The 18951-nt window shown below is 37.3% G+C and overlaps 3 protein-coding genes across 3 annotated transcripts in view; 2 read left to right on the top strand and 1 right to left on the bottom strand.

The window, feature by feature from the left end:
- The first annotated feature begins 287 nt into the window (after nucleotides 1–287).
- LOC131994835 (uncharacterized protein K02A2.6-like) lies at nucleotides 288–4394 on the top strand. Its single transcript, XM_059361754.1, has 2 exons — nucleotides 288–1156; nucleotides 1289–4394. Exons 1-2 carry the CDS (start codon nucleotides 288–290, stop codon nucleotides 4392–4394), a joined length of 3975 nt encoding a protein of 1324 aa, XP_059217737.1.
- A 437-nt stretch (nucleotides 4395–4831) lies between these two features.
- On the bottom strand, nucleotides 4832–5924 carry LOC106092667 (surfeit locus protein 6 homolog). Its single transcript, XM_013259572.2, has 2 exons — nucleotides 5699–5924; nucleotides 4832–5615 (listed from the first exon to the last, which is right to left on the bottom strand). Exons 1-2 carry the CDS (start codon nucleotides 5802–5804, stop codon nucleotides 4858–4860), a joined length of 864 nt encoding a protein of 287 aa, XP_013115026.1. The 5' UTR covers nucleotides 5805–5924; the 3' UTR covers nucleotides 4832–4857.
- A 1822-nt stretch (nucleotides 5925–7746) lies between these two features.
- The window catches only part of LOC106092668 (rho GTPase-activating protein 92B), a 42099-nt gene continuing 30894 nt past the window's right edge, over nucleotides 7747–18951 (top strand). The window contains exons 1-2 of the mRNA XM_013259575.2: nucleotides 7747–8069; nucleotides 8734–8969. Of these exons, the coding sequence (XP_013115029.2) occupies nucleotides 8020–8069; nucleotides 8734–8969 (286 nt within the window). The 5' untranslated portion in view covers nucleotides 7747–8019. The remainder of the gene's footprint in view (nucleotides 8070–8733; nucleotides 8970–18951) is intronic.

Genomic DNA, 18951 nt, shown 5'->3' on the forward strand with positions numbered 1-18951 from the left:
TCTGCTTGCTGTTTGCATCTCTTTAATGTAACATACTGTCACACACATACATACATATCCATGTACATACGTTGTTATACATTTCTAGTTCTAAGCTTTGTTTTGTTATAAATAAAGATCACTCTGTATTTGGATTTTAATTGCAACGCATCTCATCTCTGCCGTGTCAATACATTACATATTTGGCGACGAGGATAAAAAAAATTTTTTTTTTTTGAACTTAAATAAGTTATTTTATATAAAAAAAAAAAGTGATAAACAGAGCAAAAAAATAAATGCCGCCTAAGATGGAAGGAGAAGGAAACCAAAGTTTTGCAGCCAGTCAAATTGCAGTGTTCCAGACTTCTAATGTGCCAGAATTTAACCCAAGTGTAGAGGCGTGGAATGTATGGAAAGAGCGTCTGGACATACATTTTTGTGAAATAAGCTGCACGGACGACAATGTGAAAAAGTCGATTTTATTAAAATCAATTGGTGCCGTGGCTTATAAAATGTTGCATAGTTTATGCAGTCCAGTGTCCCCTGTGTCAAAAAAATATGAGGAGTTGTGCGAGATATTGGATACGCAGTACACCCCACCTACGATAGTGTTCAGCGAAAGAAAAAGGTTTCATGTCTCAACAAAAAGTGATAGTGAAACGGTTGCTGAGTGGTATGCCAGAGTTAAGACATTGGCGCTTAATTGTAAATTTGGTGCAAACTTGGATGCTTTTGTTTTAAATCAGTTTGTGATGGGCTTGCCACATTTCATCTTCGAACGACTGTGTGAAGAGGACGAAAGTCTAACGGTGCAAGTGGCGTTGAAAAAAGCGATGATCATGGAGACGAAAAGCATAGCAAAAGAGGCAGAGAGGGAGCAAAGTTCTGTGAACTTGGTGCAAAAGCAAAGACTCTCCAACAAGTATAACGGCAGTGGCGGTGGTGGCAGAGGTTATGGCAGCAGCGGTAACAGAGGCAGTAACAGCAACAGAGGCAGTGGTAACAGCAGTAACGGAGGCAATGGTTATAACAACAACAGAGGCAATGGCTATGAAAATAACAGAAGCGGCGGTCGCGATAACAGAATGGAAGTTGAAAAAAAGGCAGCTTGTTCTCATTGCGGTTGGCGCAACCACAGCTCTCAAGCTTGTAAATACAAGGAGAGCAAATGTCATTCGTGTGGAAGAAATGGACATCTGGCTTCTGTGTGTCATAATAAAAAGAGAAGTGTGAATTATGTATCTAATGATATTGATAACAATGATGATGATTATGATAATGATGATTTATTTAATTATTCAATTTTCAGTGTGGCTGAGCGCAAATCTAGTGATGTGTATTCTCTTCAGGTTGTAATTGATGGAGTTGAGCTTAATGCTGTGTGTGATACGGGTGCTCCGTGTACGTTGATGCCTGCTTGTTTTTATAAGGAGAACAACATTAAGAAAACACTTCGCCCATGCAATATACCATATGTAGACTACAATGGTGACAAGTTGAAGCTGGTAGGCGAATACGATGCGTCGGTGACTTTTCAAGGTAAAAGTAAATCAGTTGTTGTTGTTGTTGTAAATTCATCAAATCCACCCCTGCTTGGTCGTTCGTTTTTGCGATCGTTTAATTTTGAGCTGTTGCAAGTTAACAATATTGGTTCAATGGATTCTAATGCAACGATTATTGAACAAATTAAAAATGAATTTTCTGAGGTTTTTCAAGACAAGTTGGGAGAATACAATGTGAGCAAAATTTCTTTAAAAATTGCTGAGGATGCAGCTCCTGTTTTTTGTAAACCAAGACCTTTACCATTGGCATGGAAAGGCAAGATAGAGAAGAAGTTAAGAGACTTAATAAGTTCTGGTGTTTTGGAGCCGGTTGATAATTCCGATTGGGGAACTCCTTTAGTTCCAATTTTAAAGCCAAACGGCGATTTGAGGATATGCGGTGACTACAAGGTCACATTAAACAAATTTTTATTGGATTTTAAATATCCCTTACCCAGAATCGATGAGATTTTCGCATCGTTGGAGGGTGGTGAAGTTTTCACGAAGCTTGATTTATCCAATGCTTACAATCAGCTTGTTTTGGATGAAGAGTCTCAATTTTTATGCGCATGGAGTACGCATATTGGTACTTTGAAGGTGAAGAGACTACCATTTGGTGTCAAAACGGCTGCGGCCATTTTTCAAAAAACAATGGAAAATCTTTTAAGAGATATTCCCTATGTTGTTGTTTACCAGGATGACATAACCATCACTGGCAAAAATATGCAAGAGCATATCAGGACTTTGAAGCGTGTACTTCAAAAACTACAGTCTTCAGGATTGAAGCTCAATTTAAACAAATCAGTATTTTTTCAATCTGAAATTTCCTATTTGGGATTTAACATCGACAAACATGGATTAAGAAAGAACAATGACCGGATTTCATCAATAATCTCGTGTCCTATTCCAAAGAATATTTCTGAATTACGAGCTTTTGTGGGCATGGCAAATTATTATTCGAAATTTATTAATGATTTTGCAAAAATCATGTCTCCACTATATAATTTATTAAGCAAAGATGTAGCCTTCGTTTGGTCAGACAAATGTCATAAGTCGTTTGAGGATATAAAGAAGTCTGTTACTTCAGACCAAATCTTGGTTCATTTTAATCCTGACTTGCCAATCATATTAACTACTGATGCTTCAAATAATGCGGTAGCTGGAATTTTATCACACAGGTTCTCTGAAACAACAAAACCGATAGCATTTGTATCCCGAGCTTTGACGAAAAGCGAGAAGAATTACAGCACTCTTGAGAAAGAAGCCCTAGCCATTGTGTTTAGTGTTACTAAACTAAGGCAATATTTGCTTGGAAACAAATTAATTTTAAGAACGGATCATCGCCCATTATTGGCCATTTTTGGTAGCGACAAGGGTTTGCCTGTCATGGCTTCAGCAAGAATGCAACGATGGGCATTAATTCTTTCTGGATTTAATTATACCATAGAATATGTGAAAGGAATTAAGAATGAAGCAGATAGCATTTCAAGGATGCCTCAAAAAGAATTTCAATCTGATAATGTTGAAAATTCTTACATAAATTTTATTGAAGCCAATGAAGCAGGTTTTAAAATCGATTTTAAAGATATTTCTCGTGAAACGAGACGAGACCCGATTTTGTCAAGAGTTGTGGACTGTATCTCCAACGGCACACTCAATAATATTGCTGGTGCCAATTTCACACCATTTCGGGAAAAGTATACCCAACTAACCGTTGAATATGGTTGTATTTTATGGGGTTATCGAACAATAATACCTGATAAATTAAAAGAAAAAGTTCTAAATGAACTTCATCGTTCTCATTTGGGGATTGTCAAAACCAAAGCCCTTGCAAGGTCATACATATGGTGGCCAGGCCTTGACAAAGACATTGAGAACTTAATTAAGAACTGTCTACCGTGCCAAAAACTACAATCCAGTCCTGAGAAAAGCAGTTTAATACCATGGGTGCCAAATGATTCGGTATGGAGCCGAATACATATTGATTTTGCTGGTCCGATAAGAAATTTTTACTTTTTAATCGTCATCGATTCATTTTCAAAATTTGTTGAAGTTTTCAAGACTAAAGATATGACGACAGCATTCACCGTCTCAAGGTTAAGAGAACTGTTTTCACGTTATGGTATTGTCGACACACTTGTAAGTGACAATGGCACACAATTCACTTCACATGATTTTGAAACTTTTTTGTCCTTGAATGGAATTAAACACATCTTAACTGCACCTGGACATCCATCAACTAATGGCCAAGCTGAGAACTTCGTTAAAACGTTTAAAAAATCCATATATGCTAACTTGGAGCAAAATAAAGATGCCAATTTAGACCAAATTTTATACCGATTTTTAATGGACTATCGCAACATGACCCATTGTAGCACTGGTGAATGTCCAGCAAAGATTTTCTTTGGCAGAAAACTAAAAACCCGGCTTAGTCTTTTAAAACCACCAACGACTACGGAAAAGATATTAAATGCACAAGAAAACAACGTTCGAAACCACAAAGGTAATCGAAATATTCAATTTACAGAAGGTCAGAAGGTAATGGTACGTGATTACCGTAATCCTAACAAATCCAGTTGGGCACAAGCAAAGATAAAACAACAACTTGGACCTCAATCGTATTCGTGCATTTTATCACACAACAACTATATCATTAAACGCCATCTAGATCAGATAAGAGGTCAACAACAAAAACAACAACAAATCGTCGATTTGCAAGCACCTACAACAAATACCTTGTCTTCAGATGGTCCACAGCAGATGCAAACGACTGAAGATATTTCACACACTAGAAGAGAACTCAGACCACGAGAGGGAGGAAGAGTAGTAAGAAAACCGGATTCAGGTACAAACAGCAATTTAGATACCAATTGATAATATACAATTTTGTCTACTCAATTCATTATTACTTTATAATTTCATTGATATTGTTTGTATTTGATTGATATGTTATTAACAACTTTAGGGGGAGCATATAGAGTATTCAGTATAAACATATTTACGTTCCAGTCCAATGTACGTTTTCTCCCTCACCTTATTCTTATTTTCTTATTATCCATAAGAACAAGTGGTAAACACTCTCACTCGTATTTAAATGTTTATCTGCTTGCTGTTTGCATCTCTTTAATGTAACATACTGTCACACACATACATACATATCCATGTACATACGTTGTTATACATTTCTAGTTCTAAGCTTTGTTTTGTTATAAATAAAGATCACTCTGTATTTGGATTTTAATTGCAACGCATCTCATCTCTGCCGTGTCAATACATTACACTTTAGATTATAAAAATAAAAAAAAAACATCTCCCTTCTCTAAATACTAAAATTTTATTAAAATCCCGGTATAACTCTTCCCCTCTTTGCAGCTTTTTTAAGTTTAGTTTTTTGCTTATCCTTAACCCTCTTGTCCAGATTCTCTTGACGTTTTTTCTGCTTGGCTGAGATATCTTTCTCCACTTTTTGCTTGCGTTCTTGCCATTGTTTCTTGGACTTCTTCTTTTCTACTTTACGTTTCTTGATGGCCTTGTACAATAGTTTAGGGTCGTCTTTAACCTTTTTACCATCGACTTTGTCAAATGCCTTCTTCCAGGCCAATTCATTTTTCATCTCCAAAGCCTTCTCTGTTTCACCCGATTCTTTTAGCTCATTGATTTTCCTATCGGTTGCCTTCAATTGTTTGAGTATATCGCGGGGATTTTGATGGGATTTCTTTTTCTTTTGGGCAAAATCAAATTTGGAGAATACAATTTTACCCTCTTCATTGAAGACAGGCTTTGGTATGATGGGCTTAATGTCTTTCTTAGATTGCTTTTCATCATCTTGGTCCTGTTTGATTTTTTCATTTTTCATAGATTTTGCCGCTGATACCAGTACCTTTTTGAATTCTTTGTTCTTTTTGAGTTTTTTGGCTTCTTTGCGTTTCTTAGCCTTTTCAGTTTGTGGGCCTTTTTTGGTTTTCATTTTATTTTTAATGCGATTAAGACGATCCTGTAGCTCATCAATAGAGTCGCTGGCTGAATTTTGTTTGGTGGGTAAAGGTTTGCTGGAGTTTTTGTTGGATGTTAGTAGATAGGCATCGTAGTCATTGTCTGAAATCGTAAAAAATTAAACAATATTAAAGAGTTCCAACCAAATCCTCATGGGCCACCATTTAGTTTTGAGATTGTGTTACCTTCTATTGAATCGGGGACATTGAAAGTCAACAAAAGATCCAGTATCTTTTCACTCTCAGAACGCATAAACGTCAGTAAATGCTTTTTATCCATTTGTATAGTCATTTGATACAAAAAAAAATATGGTTTAAATTTCTAATAATCCTCGCAACACGTGTAGTTTTTTAGTATTCCAGTATTCTGAAAAGAAAAATATAAACACGGGTCTTCAGTTTGACAAGTGGCGTACGTTCAGTTAAATTATAATCATATGCAATTTGAATTACCAATGAAAGGTCAGAGCTGGGAGTTGTGAAATATTTTTACATTGTTTAGGGGCATGGCTAAATTATTTTAAAGGTTGTCTAATTTGTACAACAGCATAAAAACCATATGGTGAAATCTCTAATCTTACCATCATTTTACCAACACAAACAAAGAAATGTGTGTACATGTGCAGAAAGTGTGCGGATGAGAGCAGAGAATATAGGAGAAAAAAGATAAGAACAAAGAGAATACAAACAAAAATCTGACATCTTAATACCGTCAAATTTGGCCGGCTGTTATGAGATGTTCGCGAGAGACCTATTTAAATTCACCTTGGAACAAATGTTGAGAGATTTCTATTCTAAATTCTCTTTCTATGAAAACACAAAATAAAAAGTTTTTCTTTACGTTTACATAGCATTTTCCTGACAAGTTGTGGTCCGCTTCGACAAAAAAAAAAAAAAACTTTTAAATGGGCATTTTTTTAGGGGGTATATTCATTTAGTCATTCCGTTGTAAACTTCAAAATATAAATTTCCGACCCAACAAGGTATATATATTCTTGATCGCCGTAAACTTCTAAACCCATTTTTGTGTCTGTGTTGAAATCAGGCTAGAGTCTTAAAAAATTGAGATATTGAGCTGAAATTTGGCGCAATACGAATTTCTTCCATTCCGTTTTCGCTAAAATTTTAAACAGAACGTTTTTTAGGCCTTTATATGGATATAGCTGCAAAATATACCAATATGGCGATTTTGGGTCTCAAGTCTATAAACGCCTTTTTTATTTCTCCCGACTTCATTGAAATTCGGAACAGTGAGTTCTGTTAAAGCCCCTGGCATTCATGTCAATTATGTTCTCGTTCGGATTGTATTCATGTATAACAGCCATGTAGACCGATTTCCACGTATAGGTTGTTAAGGCCATAACCGGCGCATTTTTAACCCGAATTTGCTGAAATTCGAAAACGTGAGTTGCACTAGGCCTCTTGATATACGGACCGGGAGCGGAAAAAAGGCACCCGCTCCAGATCCCTGTTAGTGGTCACGGTTGAGTAATAGAAAGTAAAGTCACTTGCCGGAAACAGAAAGTGGAAAGGCCCCGTGAACATTAGGGATATCAAAATTTTTTAATTAAAAATTACAGAAATAGGAGAAAAAGTAAACAAAGAATGAATGCAAAAAGAGAACAAATTAATATCCTCAATGCCAAGCACTGTAAAAAATTCAAAAAAATTGTCGGCTGACCGCAACTTTATAAGAGCAAGCGAGTGAATGAAAGCAATAAATAAGAAACTTGGTGGAATAGACTGCAAGTCATGACGAAACAATTTAAGGTGGTCTCATTTGTACAACAACCACAAATCATATGGTGCAATCCGCCATCTTGCCATCAAGCTGATCGACGTTTTGTCAACACATAAAAAAATTTGTGTGCGTGTGCGTATACATGTGCGTACATGAGCAGAGAAAATGCGAGATAGAAGATAACAAAACAGAGAATGTAAACAAAAATCTGTCATCTTAATACCTTCAAACCTGGCCGGCTGCTAACAGGTGTTCGTGTGAGACCACCTTCTTAAATCCGCCTTGGCTGTAAGTGAACCATAAGTTGTGGTGTAGGGTACAAAATCATCCTCAGTTTTGCCATACGCCTTTACAAAGGCACAACACTACGCCATCAAATAGGTACAATAAATCCATTCTGTCACAGCATTCACTGAACATACTACCATGTGCAAATATGAATATGCCGTTGTATGAGTTAGTGTTTGTGTGTGTTTTGTAACAGACTAGCTGTCAACTGTCATCAACGCCTTTGCATATTTTTATTCGTTTTGCTCCTATTATCAAAGAATGACTAATTTTCGTGAGTGTTTTTCGATGTTTCGTTTTTTAATAAAATATTTCCAATAAAATAAAATAGCCAAAGGGAAATAAAACAAAGAAAATATATATTCTAATAAGCATAGTAAAACGGTGTAAAATTGTGTGTGTTAAGCAAAAAGTGTAGTGCGGTGATATTTAAAATTCTGGAATAAAAAAATACGAGATAACAAAAGCAAACAAAAAAATGAAGAAACAATTTACAAAAATTAAAATAGCAGCTGAAAATCTCTCAAGGTAAAAGTGCGATAATGAGCACTATAAAACGTTGTGCTATTGGAGGCCAAAGGGCGAGGTGATGGCAAACTGGAGACCCTGATGCGCCAGAAATCCATACCCCATGAAAAGTTGTGGTGCCGTAGTGTGGTGGAATGTCTAAAATGTCTGGCTTTTGATAATAGAGCGCCAGAGGCAACAACAACAAACAAGCCATAACCCAACCACAACAACAAGTTCCTCAGAACCATTGCAACCCCACAGAACCCCATTCCATTGGCTTTTTTGTTCTTCCTTTTGGTTTGTTACTTCTTCATGGCCTTAAGGGCGGTGTTTTGTTGGCAATGCTGCAAGTCGCTAGTCCTGTAGCTTAATGGAATGGCTGACCTCAAAAAATGCCAATGGTTGGAGAGGGGTGATGTGGTGTATGGTGGGTCTTTTGTGCTGGAACATGCAATTGTCTGGCGCCTCGCCGCCTCCCATCGCTCAATGTTATGTCATTGTTTGTTGATATGTTTTGATTATGTCTCTGCTCCACTCTGTGTGTGAGTGAGTGTGCCCACTACGACTGACCAGCTTATGTTATGTTTTACCGTTTCTTTTCTTTGCATCCACAAACAACGTACGTCCAAAAAAACACCATCATCTTAATCATCGTCTTCTTCGTCGTCATCATCTATGGCAGATCAACCAAACCGGATCGTAAAGATTGCGAATTGGAAATAATTGAGAAGCAGGTGGAGAAATATCGTGATGTTCTCGATAAAATGGTTAAGAAACTGCCTGCAGGCTCAGCTGATATACAAGATCGCGATAAGCGCATAAAGAAACAGAGCCATTATAAAATTGGTCAAGCCCTGGAGGAGTCATCGAAAGAGTTATCAACTGACATGCCACTGCACCATGTTCTTTTAAATAGCGGTGAGTTAAATCTAATATTCTCTTGAGCCATGCCATAAAAGGCACGCACGCACGCACACTCTACATATAACACCCATCATATCATTACAAATATCGCCCAAGAGAAGTGAGGAGCTAGAGTAATGTGGCAAGAAAATAACAACCAAAAAAAGAGATAAGAGCCACAAAGGCAAACAGTCAAACAAACAGAAAAAGAATCTACGACTAACCAACGACCCACAAATCAACCAAAAAACTTCTTCTTTCCACAATAATGAGTTAGAAGTGTTGGTCGTCAGAGTGTGTTGTCAATTTATAGCCGGCAAGCAAAGTCTAAAATAGCTACGAGGGTAGTGTGTATGGTCAATCTGGGGGAAATCCAATGCCAAATATAGATGACGAAGTAATGCCTAAGGCTTACTTATCTGAACTTCATATATGAGGTGCATTTATTCTTGATCTGCTCTGCGTTCCCATCATATATATAAGCGATTTCAAGCGTCGTGTCCAAAGATCGCCATTCGTGGATAAATTTAGGTTGGTCATAACAATTATGAATGTCTTTTGCATTAGGGAGCGCGGCAGACTAAAGTCTCTTTTAAATTGAAACCATGACCTCCGCAATCGCTTCCGCTATCGAAATTTAGCTTTCGTCCGTCCGGGCAGATAGACAAACGGACAGACAGATGGAAAGCCAGACAAATGGAGAGACGGATTGGCAGACAGACAGGCAGAATAATGGCACAAAGATTGGCGGATCTTTAAACAGTCACAGAAATAAGCAAATGGATGGGCACACGAGCAGAAAGGAAGACAAACGGGCCAAATAGACAGGCAGACATAACGGCTGTCGGACCTATAAACAGCCAGAAACATAGGCAATTCGATAGGCAGACGAACAGACAGAATGACGGAGGGAAAGACAGACGTACAGACAGATCGACAGACTGTTGGGCCTATAAACATCGAGAAACATAGGCAATCCCATGGCAGCCGTACGTTGTACGTACCGGATTGACCCGATGAGTCCTTTATCGGCAAGGTCTGCCGCCTCTGTGTACAACACATTGCTAGATAACATTTATGCGGACATGGTCGTAGATGCGGTAAAAAGCTACTGGGTGAATGTAGTCCTTGGATAACGACCGCCTCCCATTGCACCTGAAGAAATGGACCTCCCTCCGCGGCAAACCAGAGTAGTTCTAGCTCAATTACGTTCCGGCAGATGCAGCCGCCTCAAATCCTACGGAGAAAGGATTGATGCCGACGTGCAAGATGAATGTCCCGATTGCGACCAGGGACCACACTATACACGTCACCTGTTTAACTATCTAGCCAGACCCACTCGACTCAGACCCAGATACCTCTGGACGCACCCCATTTTAGTCGCAGAGTTCCTGGATCTTGACACTCAACAGAATCAAGCAGACGAAAGATAAACACAACAAACTGCTACAACAACAACAGTGAGAGGCTCAGCTGGGAGCTACCGGTCGTATTCATAGGTTGCGGATAGTGAAGTGCTCCATACGGTGTAGCCGAAACTGCAGTCGCGGACAATCAGCGGTTTCGAGTGGAGAGTCTCAGTGAGGGTCCAGACGGCACCGGTTCTAGCTTAAATACTGAGTAACTAATACTCGAAATTACAAAGCGAGTTTTTGCGTGAAACAATGAGCAGTTTTGCCTGAGAAAAAGGCTACCATTTGCTTCGAAGTGCCTCTTCCAAGAACTAAATTCGTTGGATTTTAAGCAGTAATGCAGTGATACCGTCATAGAACACCTGCTAGATTGTGAACTGAGATGACTCAGTTGCCCTGTCGCAGCTTATCTTTCGATTTTGTTTTGAGGTGTCTCACTTCTGCCCTTTTCCCCTATGGGGATTTTGCTATCTGCAGTTCTGCACACTACACCTGGTAGACTATCGAGGGTTAGGCGTTAATGGGTTAAGGGTCAAGTGTCTGGGAGGCCACCACTCTTTCAAAATTCCTCCAAACCGGATATATTTACGGACCATGGCAATATAGGACTTGAAAGAAAGGTGCTTGGGAGTAGAGCACGAATTCGATATCCACATTCGATATCCAGGACTTGTATATTTACCGACCATGGCAATATAGTGTTCAAATTAAGGGTACAGGAGAGTTAATGAATGTGCAGCGCAGCGAGCCTGGTTCGGCTAGTTTTATATGAAAACTAATTTTACAAAATTTTTAAATAAGTTTTTTTTTTTCTTTAAAAAATTTTCTAAAAAATAAAGTTTTAAAAAATTTGAAATTTTAAAATATGTAATTTGTGAAAAATTTTATAAAAACGTAATTTTAACAAAACTTTGGAGATTTTTTTCTTAAAAAAACTTAAAAACAAATTTCTAAAAAATCAAATTTTGAAAAAACTGAAATTTTAAGTAACTAAGTTGTGAAAAATTTTGTAAAAACTTAATTTTGACAAAACATTTCAATCTTGACAAAAATTAAAAAAAAACAGTAAGGGAAGGCAAAAGTAGGACGGTACCGATACCGATTTATAATACTCTACACCTACACTATGGGTACAAATTGAGAGCTATATCTAATTCTGAACCAATTTTGATGGACATCGGCGGATGTTTTCAGATGGGTTAATAAACAATCCGTATCAAATTTCGAGCAAATAGGTTGGTCAAATGAAAACATTATTGCAAATTTGCCAAAATTTCACAGAGCTACATCTAAATCTGAACCAATTTTGACCAAACTTCTTAAATAATTTGGTAGGCATCGAGGAAAGAGTTGTGCAAAATTTTGGCAATATTAGCCAGTGACCCTAGAAGTAAAAGTCGGGCGAAATACATATGTGGCAGCTATATAGAAATCTGAACCTATTTTTATGAAATTCACCAGTAATATCGAGAGTAATAAGAAAATGCATTCTGACAAATTTCGAGAGAATCGGTTAACAAATGAGCACTTTATTGAATTATTAGTCAAAATCTGACCAACATATATAAGGGAGTTATATCTAAATCTGATCCGATTTTAATCAAACTTCATAGTTATTGTGGAAGTCATCGAGGAAAGCGTTGTACTCAATTTTGGGAAGATTGGTCAATGAACGCAAAATCGTGCGAAATACATATATGACAGCTATATATAAATCTAAGCCGATTTTTATTAAATTTGCCAATAATGTCGAGTGTAATAAGAAAATCCTTCCTGCCAAATTACGAAAGAATCGTTCAGAAATCGGTTCAGAATTATATATATATATCGGAATTCTGAACCGATTTCTATGAAATTCTCCAGTAAAGTCGAGAGTTCTAAGAAAATCCTTCCTACCAAATTTCGAGAGAATCGGTTAACAAACGAGCACTTTGTTGCAATATTAGTTCAAATCTGACGAACATATATATGGGACTTATTTCTTAATCTGAACCAACTCCTACCAAACTTTTTAAATATTGTAGAAGTTGTCGAGGAAAGCGTTGTACAAAATTTTACAAAGATTGGTCAATACATGTGCTGGCAGTGGCTCTAGGAGTGAAAATCGGACGATACATGTATATGAGAGTTATATCTTAATCTGAACCGATTTCTATGGAATTCACCAGTAATGTCAAGAGTAAAGAGAAAATCCTTCCTGCCGAATTTCGAGAGAATCGGTTAACAAATGACCATTGTATTGCATTATTACTGCGAATCGGACGAACATATATATCGAAGCTATATCTAAATGTGAGCCGATTTTTTCCAATTTCACTAGGCTTCGTCCCTAGGACGAAAAACATGCATGCACCAAATTTGAAGACGATCGGATGAAAACTGCGACCTGTAGTTTGAACACAAATTAACACGGACAGACGGAAAGACAGACAGACGGAAAGATAGACAGACAGACGGCCATGATAATCGAATCAGAAAGTGATTCTGAGTCGATCGGTATGGCAATCAATGGGTCTATCTCTTTTCCTTTTGGGTGTTACATACAAATGCACTAAGTTATAATACCCTGTACCACGGTAGTGGTGTAGGGTATAAAAATTTCCAAATTAATTTTTTTTTGTAAAAGATGAATTTTGAAAAATAAGTTTAAAAATCAAATTTTTGAAATATAAATTTAAAAATAATTTTTAAAATCAAATAAAATCTTTAATAAATAGAATTTTAACAGATATTGATTAAAATTTCTGTAAAATTATAAAAAATCCCTATTTTTACAAAATCTTCAATTTATTCAATCTAAATTTATATTTTTTCATGTAAAAAAATTTTTATTTAACAAATATTTTGAAAAAAAAAAATCGAAATCATAATTCTATATAATTTAAAATTTTTTTTAAAATTTTTTTTCTACACACTAAAATGAATTTTTATACCCTCCACCATAGTAAGGGTATACTTATTTCGTATTCCGTTTGTAACACATCGAAATATTGATCTGAGATTGGGATTGTAACTGGGTCAAATCAGTCCATGTTTTCGTATAGCTGCCATAAAAACCGATATCGTATCATGAATTCTTGAGCCTCTAGAGGGCTCAATTCTTATCTGATTGGCTGAAACTTTGCACCAAGTGTTTTATTTTCACTTTCAACAACTCTGGCAAATATGGTGAAAAACGGGTCATAACCTAATATAGTTCCCATATAAACCTATGTCGGATCTTGAGCTTCTGGACGGCGCAATTATTTTCTGATTTGGCTGAAATTTAGCACAAAGTGTTTTGGTTTGACCATCAACAACTGTGCCAAGTACGGTTCAAATCGGTCCACAACCTGATAGTACTCCCATATAAAACGATTTCGGATCTTGACTTCTTGAGCCGATAGAGGGCGCAATTATTATCCGATTTGTCTGAAATTTTGCATGAAGTGTTTTGATTTGATCATCAACAACTAAATTGTAAGTAAGTATGATTTAAATCGGTTCATAACCTGGTATAGCTCCCATATAAAACGATTTCGGATCTTGACTTCTTGAGCCGAGAGATTTTTCATGAAATGTTTTGTTCTAACTTTTAACAACTGTGCTTAGTATGGTTCAAATCGGTTCATTATCTGATATAACTCTAGGAGGAGCAAGGCTGAAATTTTGCACACCGACTTCTTGATTGACCTTTAACATACGTGTTAAATATGGCCTGAATCGTGATATATAACCTGATATAACTCGGGGTATGGGACACAGATCACCCAATTTTTTTTTTCTTGAGCCACTATAGGTTGCAATTTTTAACCCATTTTGGCTGAAATTTTGCACAATGAATTCCACTTTGGTCTACAACAGCCAAACCAAGTATGGGCACAATCGGTCATAACTTGCTATGGCTGAAATAGCACAGAAATTCTTATCCTTTATTTGTCTATAAAGAGATATCGGCCAAAGAACTTGACAAATGCCATCCATGGTGTAGGGCATATAAATTTGGCCCGGCCGAACTTATCATGCATTTACTTGTTTTCTTTGTCCTCCTCATGATGACAGCATAACCAAATTACTACGCATACCTCGCTATTGTAATAAAAGTGATTAAATGCCATATTTCCATATCATATACAAAAAAAGAAGAGTTTTATCGGTTTTTGGTTCGTGCCAACCAACCATATTTGTTTATATTTATTTTTCTTGGTCACTAAACTTGGTAAGCCCGCAACACAACGCGAAGCTGACGCATCGCCAACTCTGATTGACCAAAGCTTGGTGGCATGTCACATGGAGGTTATCAAAAGTGTTTCACTTCCATTTCTCTTAAGGCAGCGCGAGTGGTCGTTTAATTTCTTTGTGCTGTTTCTTTTGCCAAAACTCGCAGAGGGGACAGAACGAATGACAACAGACTGGCCGACGACAGTCATAATTGCATCAACTACATGCATACATTAGTTAGTAAGTAAGTAGGCCTCACCTTAAAGTGGTCAACGGCAGCTACGATTTGACCTTGCTGGGGCTGCGGCTGGGGCTGGGACTGCGGTTTATAGTACACTGCCTGCTGTAGGAATGTATGTTTTTGGATTTAGCAAGAATATGTGCTAAGGTGCTAAACATTAATAAGCTGCTGAATTGGGGGAATGATTGGGGCGGGTGGGCAAGCCAACGGAAAGGGGCAGCAGTTGACATACAATTCATATCTGTGATTTATTGTAATACACAAAAAGACAACCGGCCAGCTAGCACTTGGTCAGGGCAGGGCTGTATAGTTAGTCGCCTGACTGGTTGGCTATTTGTTTGGCAGACACTTCAGTATCATAGTGGCTGGAATGACTTTTAATTTTTATTTTCTTTTACTTTTGCATTTCCTACATATCAACCGCCTCTTGTTAATTGAGTTGTTAGCAGGGAATCGTGGCCACACCACTCCAAACCTCCTCCACATCGTGTCTTAACCAAGCGTATCATCATCGCTCATAACTGCTTCGCGCCCGCTGCCGCCGCATATCACTTCAGTTGATGTTGTATGCCTTTTTTATTTGTTTTATGCGTTTCATTCGCGTCTTAATGGCGTAAATTGCTTATAAAAAAAGACCCATTTTGACAATGACAATGACTCTGTTTTTTTTTTGCTGGGGTCGTTCCTCGTTCATAACGCAAAAGCTATTAAGGAGTGCCATGGTTTAATGGGATTAATTCGCCTATTGAAGATCTATAAGAGAAGAACTTCATCTTAACTCTGAAGCAAACAAATTTTAGCGATTGGTGCAAAATAAAAACTTTATGGCCAGTTAAGAGGAAATTTGCTGTTAGCTAAGCTTCGTAAAATTGGAAGAGAGAAATAAAAGGTTTCTTCAATTTTTTTTTTGAAAATTCGGATGACTTTGGAAGTAAGCCGAACTTGGAGTAGACTTTTAATCACCTCAATCTTCTGCGATTCTTCTCCAATCTCCGACGCCAAGTTTCGATATGTCTCTTTCTTTCTTTCCTTCCGAGTTTTGAGTTTCCCCTTCTGCTTTTAACATCAGGTCCATTTTCAAACGACTTCTTAGATGGGGGGGTTCTTCATTCATTAGGACAACATGACCTAGCGAAAGTAATCGTAGTGTTATGCTATATTTAACTATGCCAACGTCGTCATACAGCTCGTGGATTAAACAACGCGAATATTCCTCGTCATCTTAAACCTTAGGAAGAATCTTTCTCTCAAACACTCCAAGTAGTACCTTAACTGCTTTCGTAAGTACCCAAACTTCTGATCATATAACATCACCGGTAGTATCATTGTCTTGTAAAGTGTCTTTTTTTGTCGAGATTTGGATTTGTTCCTCAAATGTATGTTATTCTTCGTTTTAATTCGAAGCTGGTGTCTTTCATTTGGTTTATGGCAGTGCCAAGGTAGATACAACAATGTTATAGTTACCACCATTCACTGTTTGCCAGAGTTCGCAGATTGTTCCGCGATGTGATACCATATACTTTGTTAAACTCCAGACCTACTTTTGCTGATTACATTCCGACCATTTCAAAGACTAAAGTTACAGTTTTCGATGGACGAAACTGAACAGTTCAAAAAAAATCTGTTTCAATCACGAAATTAATTGATCCAATTAATTTTTTAATTGAAACTGCTTCAATCTCGATAATGATAATATCAATTAAAGTTTTTGAAGATGTTATCGAAAACAAGAAGTCAAGATCCCAGATCGGTTTATATGGCAGCTATATCAGGTTATTAACCGATATGAACCTAATTTTACACAGTTGTTGAAAGTAAGAATAAAATAGGTAATGCAAAATTTCAGCCAAATCGGATAGGAATTGCGCCCTCTAGAAGCTCAAAAAGTCAAGTCCCCAGATCTGTTTATATGACAGCTATATCAGGCTATGAACCGATTTGAACCATACTTGGCACAGTTGTTGAATATCATAACAAAACACGTCGTGCCAAATTTCATTCCAATCGGATAAGAATTGCGCACTCTAGGGGCTCAAGAAGTCAAGACCCAAGATCGGTTTATATGGTAGCTATATCAAAACGTGGACCGATATAGCCCATTTACAATACCAACCGACCTACACTAATAAGAAGTATTTGTGCAAAATTTCAAGCGGCTAGCTTTACTCCTTCGGAAGTTAGCGTTCTTTCGACAGACAGACGGACGGACATGGCTAGATCGACATAAAATATCACGACGATCCAGAATATAATATGAATATTTCGAGTATTTACAAACAGAATGACGAAATTAGTATACCCCCCATCCTATGGTGGAGGGTATAAAAATGTTTATTAAAAACATTGCACATTCAGTAAATTTCTTTTTTTTGAAAATTTTGATATTTTCAATCAATTTTTTAATTTATCCAATTAAAACAACTATTGACATTTTTCGAAATTTTCAATAAATCTTTTAAGTCATCCAATTAAAAAAATTGATGAAGCTTATTTTTGAAATCCGGCTTGTAGATTCGGCTGCTATAAATTGGCTGTAAATTCACCGAAATGTCGGACGTATGAAAATCTCCTTCCAGTTATATTCGTATAACTAGGATACCGGTGATCTCCTTCGCTACCCCCTTTTTATACCCACCACCGAAGGATGGGGGTATATTCATTTTGTCATTCCGTTTGCAACAATGCGAAATGGCCATTTCCGACCCTATAAAGTATATATATCCTTGATCGGCGTAAAAATCTAAGGCGATCTAGACATGTCCGTCCGTCTTTCTGTTGAAATCACGCTACAGTCATTAAGAATAGAGATATTGAGCTGAAACTTTGCACAGATTCTTTTTTTGTCTATAAGCAGGTTAAGTTCGAAGATGGACTATATCTTAATATAGCCCCCATATAGACCGATCCGCCGAGTTAGGGTCTTAAGGCCATAAAAGCCACATCCTTCTTCAATTTGGCACTGATCGGCGCATAGCTGCCATATAGACCGATCTATCGATTAAAGGTCTTGGGCTCATAAAAAGCGCATTTATTGTCCGATTTTGTCAAAATATGGGGCAGTGTGTTGAGTTAGGCTCTTCGAAATCCTTCTTCAATTTGGCCCAGATCGGTCTTGATTTGGATATAGCTGCCATACAGACCGATCTCTGGATTTAAGGTCTTGGGCCTATAAAAAGCGCATTAATTGTCCGATATCGCCGGAATTTGGGACAGTGAGTTGTGTTAGGTTCTTCGATATCCTTCTTCAATGTGGCCCAGATCGGTCCAGATTTGGATACAGCGGCTATATAGACCAATCTCTCGATTTAAGGTCTTGGGCTCATAAAAAGCGCATTTATTGTTAGGAAAGTGGCTGTGTTAGGTCCCTCGAAATCTTTTTGCAATTTGCCCCAGTTCGGTCCAGATTTGGATATGGCTGCCATATAGACCGATATCTCGATTTAAGGTCTTGGGCCCATAAAAGGCGCACTTATTGTCCGATTTCGCCGAAATTTGGGACAGGGAGTTGTGTTAGGGCCTTTTACATTTCTCTTTAATTTGGTTTAGATTTGGATATATGTAGCTGCCATATTACCCGATATTTCGATTTAAAGTCTTGGCCCCATAAAAGGCGCATTTATAATCCGATTTTGCTGAAATTTGACACAGTGACTTATGTTAGGCTATTCGACAAATGACTTATACTTATTGGACCACTCAATGTCCGTGTCGAATTTGGTCCAAATCGGACCATATTTCGATATAGCTGATATGGGGGTATAAATTATGCATTTTTCACCGGATTAAGACGAACGGTTGTTTACATATATACTCGAGGTGGTGGTTATCCAAAGTTCGTCCCGGCCGAACTTAAAACTTTTTTTAAGATGTAATTAGAAAAAATTTTGATTAAAAAACGTGCATATTCAATTAAAAAATTGATTGAACATTTTGAAATTGTCAATTAATTTTATAATTGATCCAATTAAAAAATGATTGACTTTTTTCGAAGTTTTTAAATTCACTTTTTAAGCTTTTTTGAAGCTTATTATTATCGGCTACCATGGGATTGCTGTAAATTCACCGAAATGTTGGTCGTGTGGACCTTTGAAATCTTCTTCCAGTTTTATATATGTAACTAGGATCCCGGTGGTTCGCTTTGCTA

Source organism: Stomoxys calcitrans, chromosome 2 (assembly GCF_963082655.1).
Source record: "Stomoxys calcitrans chromosome 2, idStoCalc2.1, whole genome shotgun sequence".
In the NCBI taxonomy this organism is placed as follows: Eukaryota; Metazoa; Arthropoda; class Insecta; order Diptera; family Muscidae; genus Stomoxys; species Stomoxys calcitrans.

Excerpts from the sequence above, each read along its gene's own strand:
- LOC131994835 (XM_059361754.1), top strand. The coding sequence starts at position 288 with ATGGAAGGAGAAGGAAACCAAAGTTTTGCAGCCAGTCAAATTGCAGTG. Across the intron at positions 1,157-1,288 it reads AAGGAGAGCAAATGTCATTC|TGTGGCTGAGCGCAAATCTA; the intron begins GTGTGGAAGAAA and ends TTCAATTTTCAG.
- LOC106092667 (XM_013259572.2), bottom strand. The coding sequence starts at position 5,804 with ATGACTATACAAATGGATAAAAAGCATTTACTGACGTTTATGCGTTCT. Across the intron at positions 5,616-5,698 it reads TGTCCCCGATTCAATAGAAG|ACAATGACTACGATGCCTAT; the intron begins GTAACACAATCT and ends TTACGATTTCAG.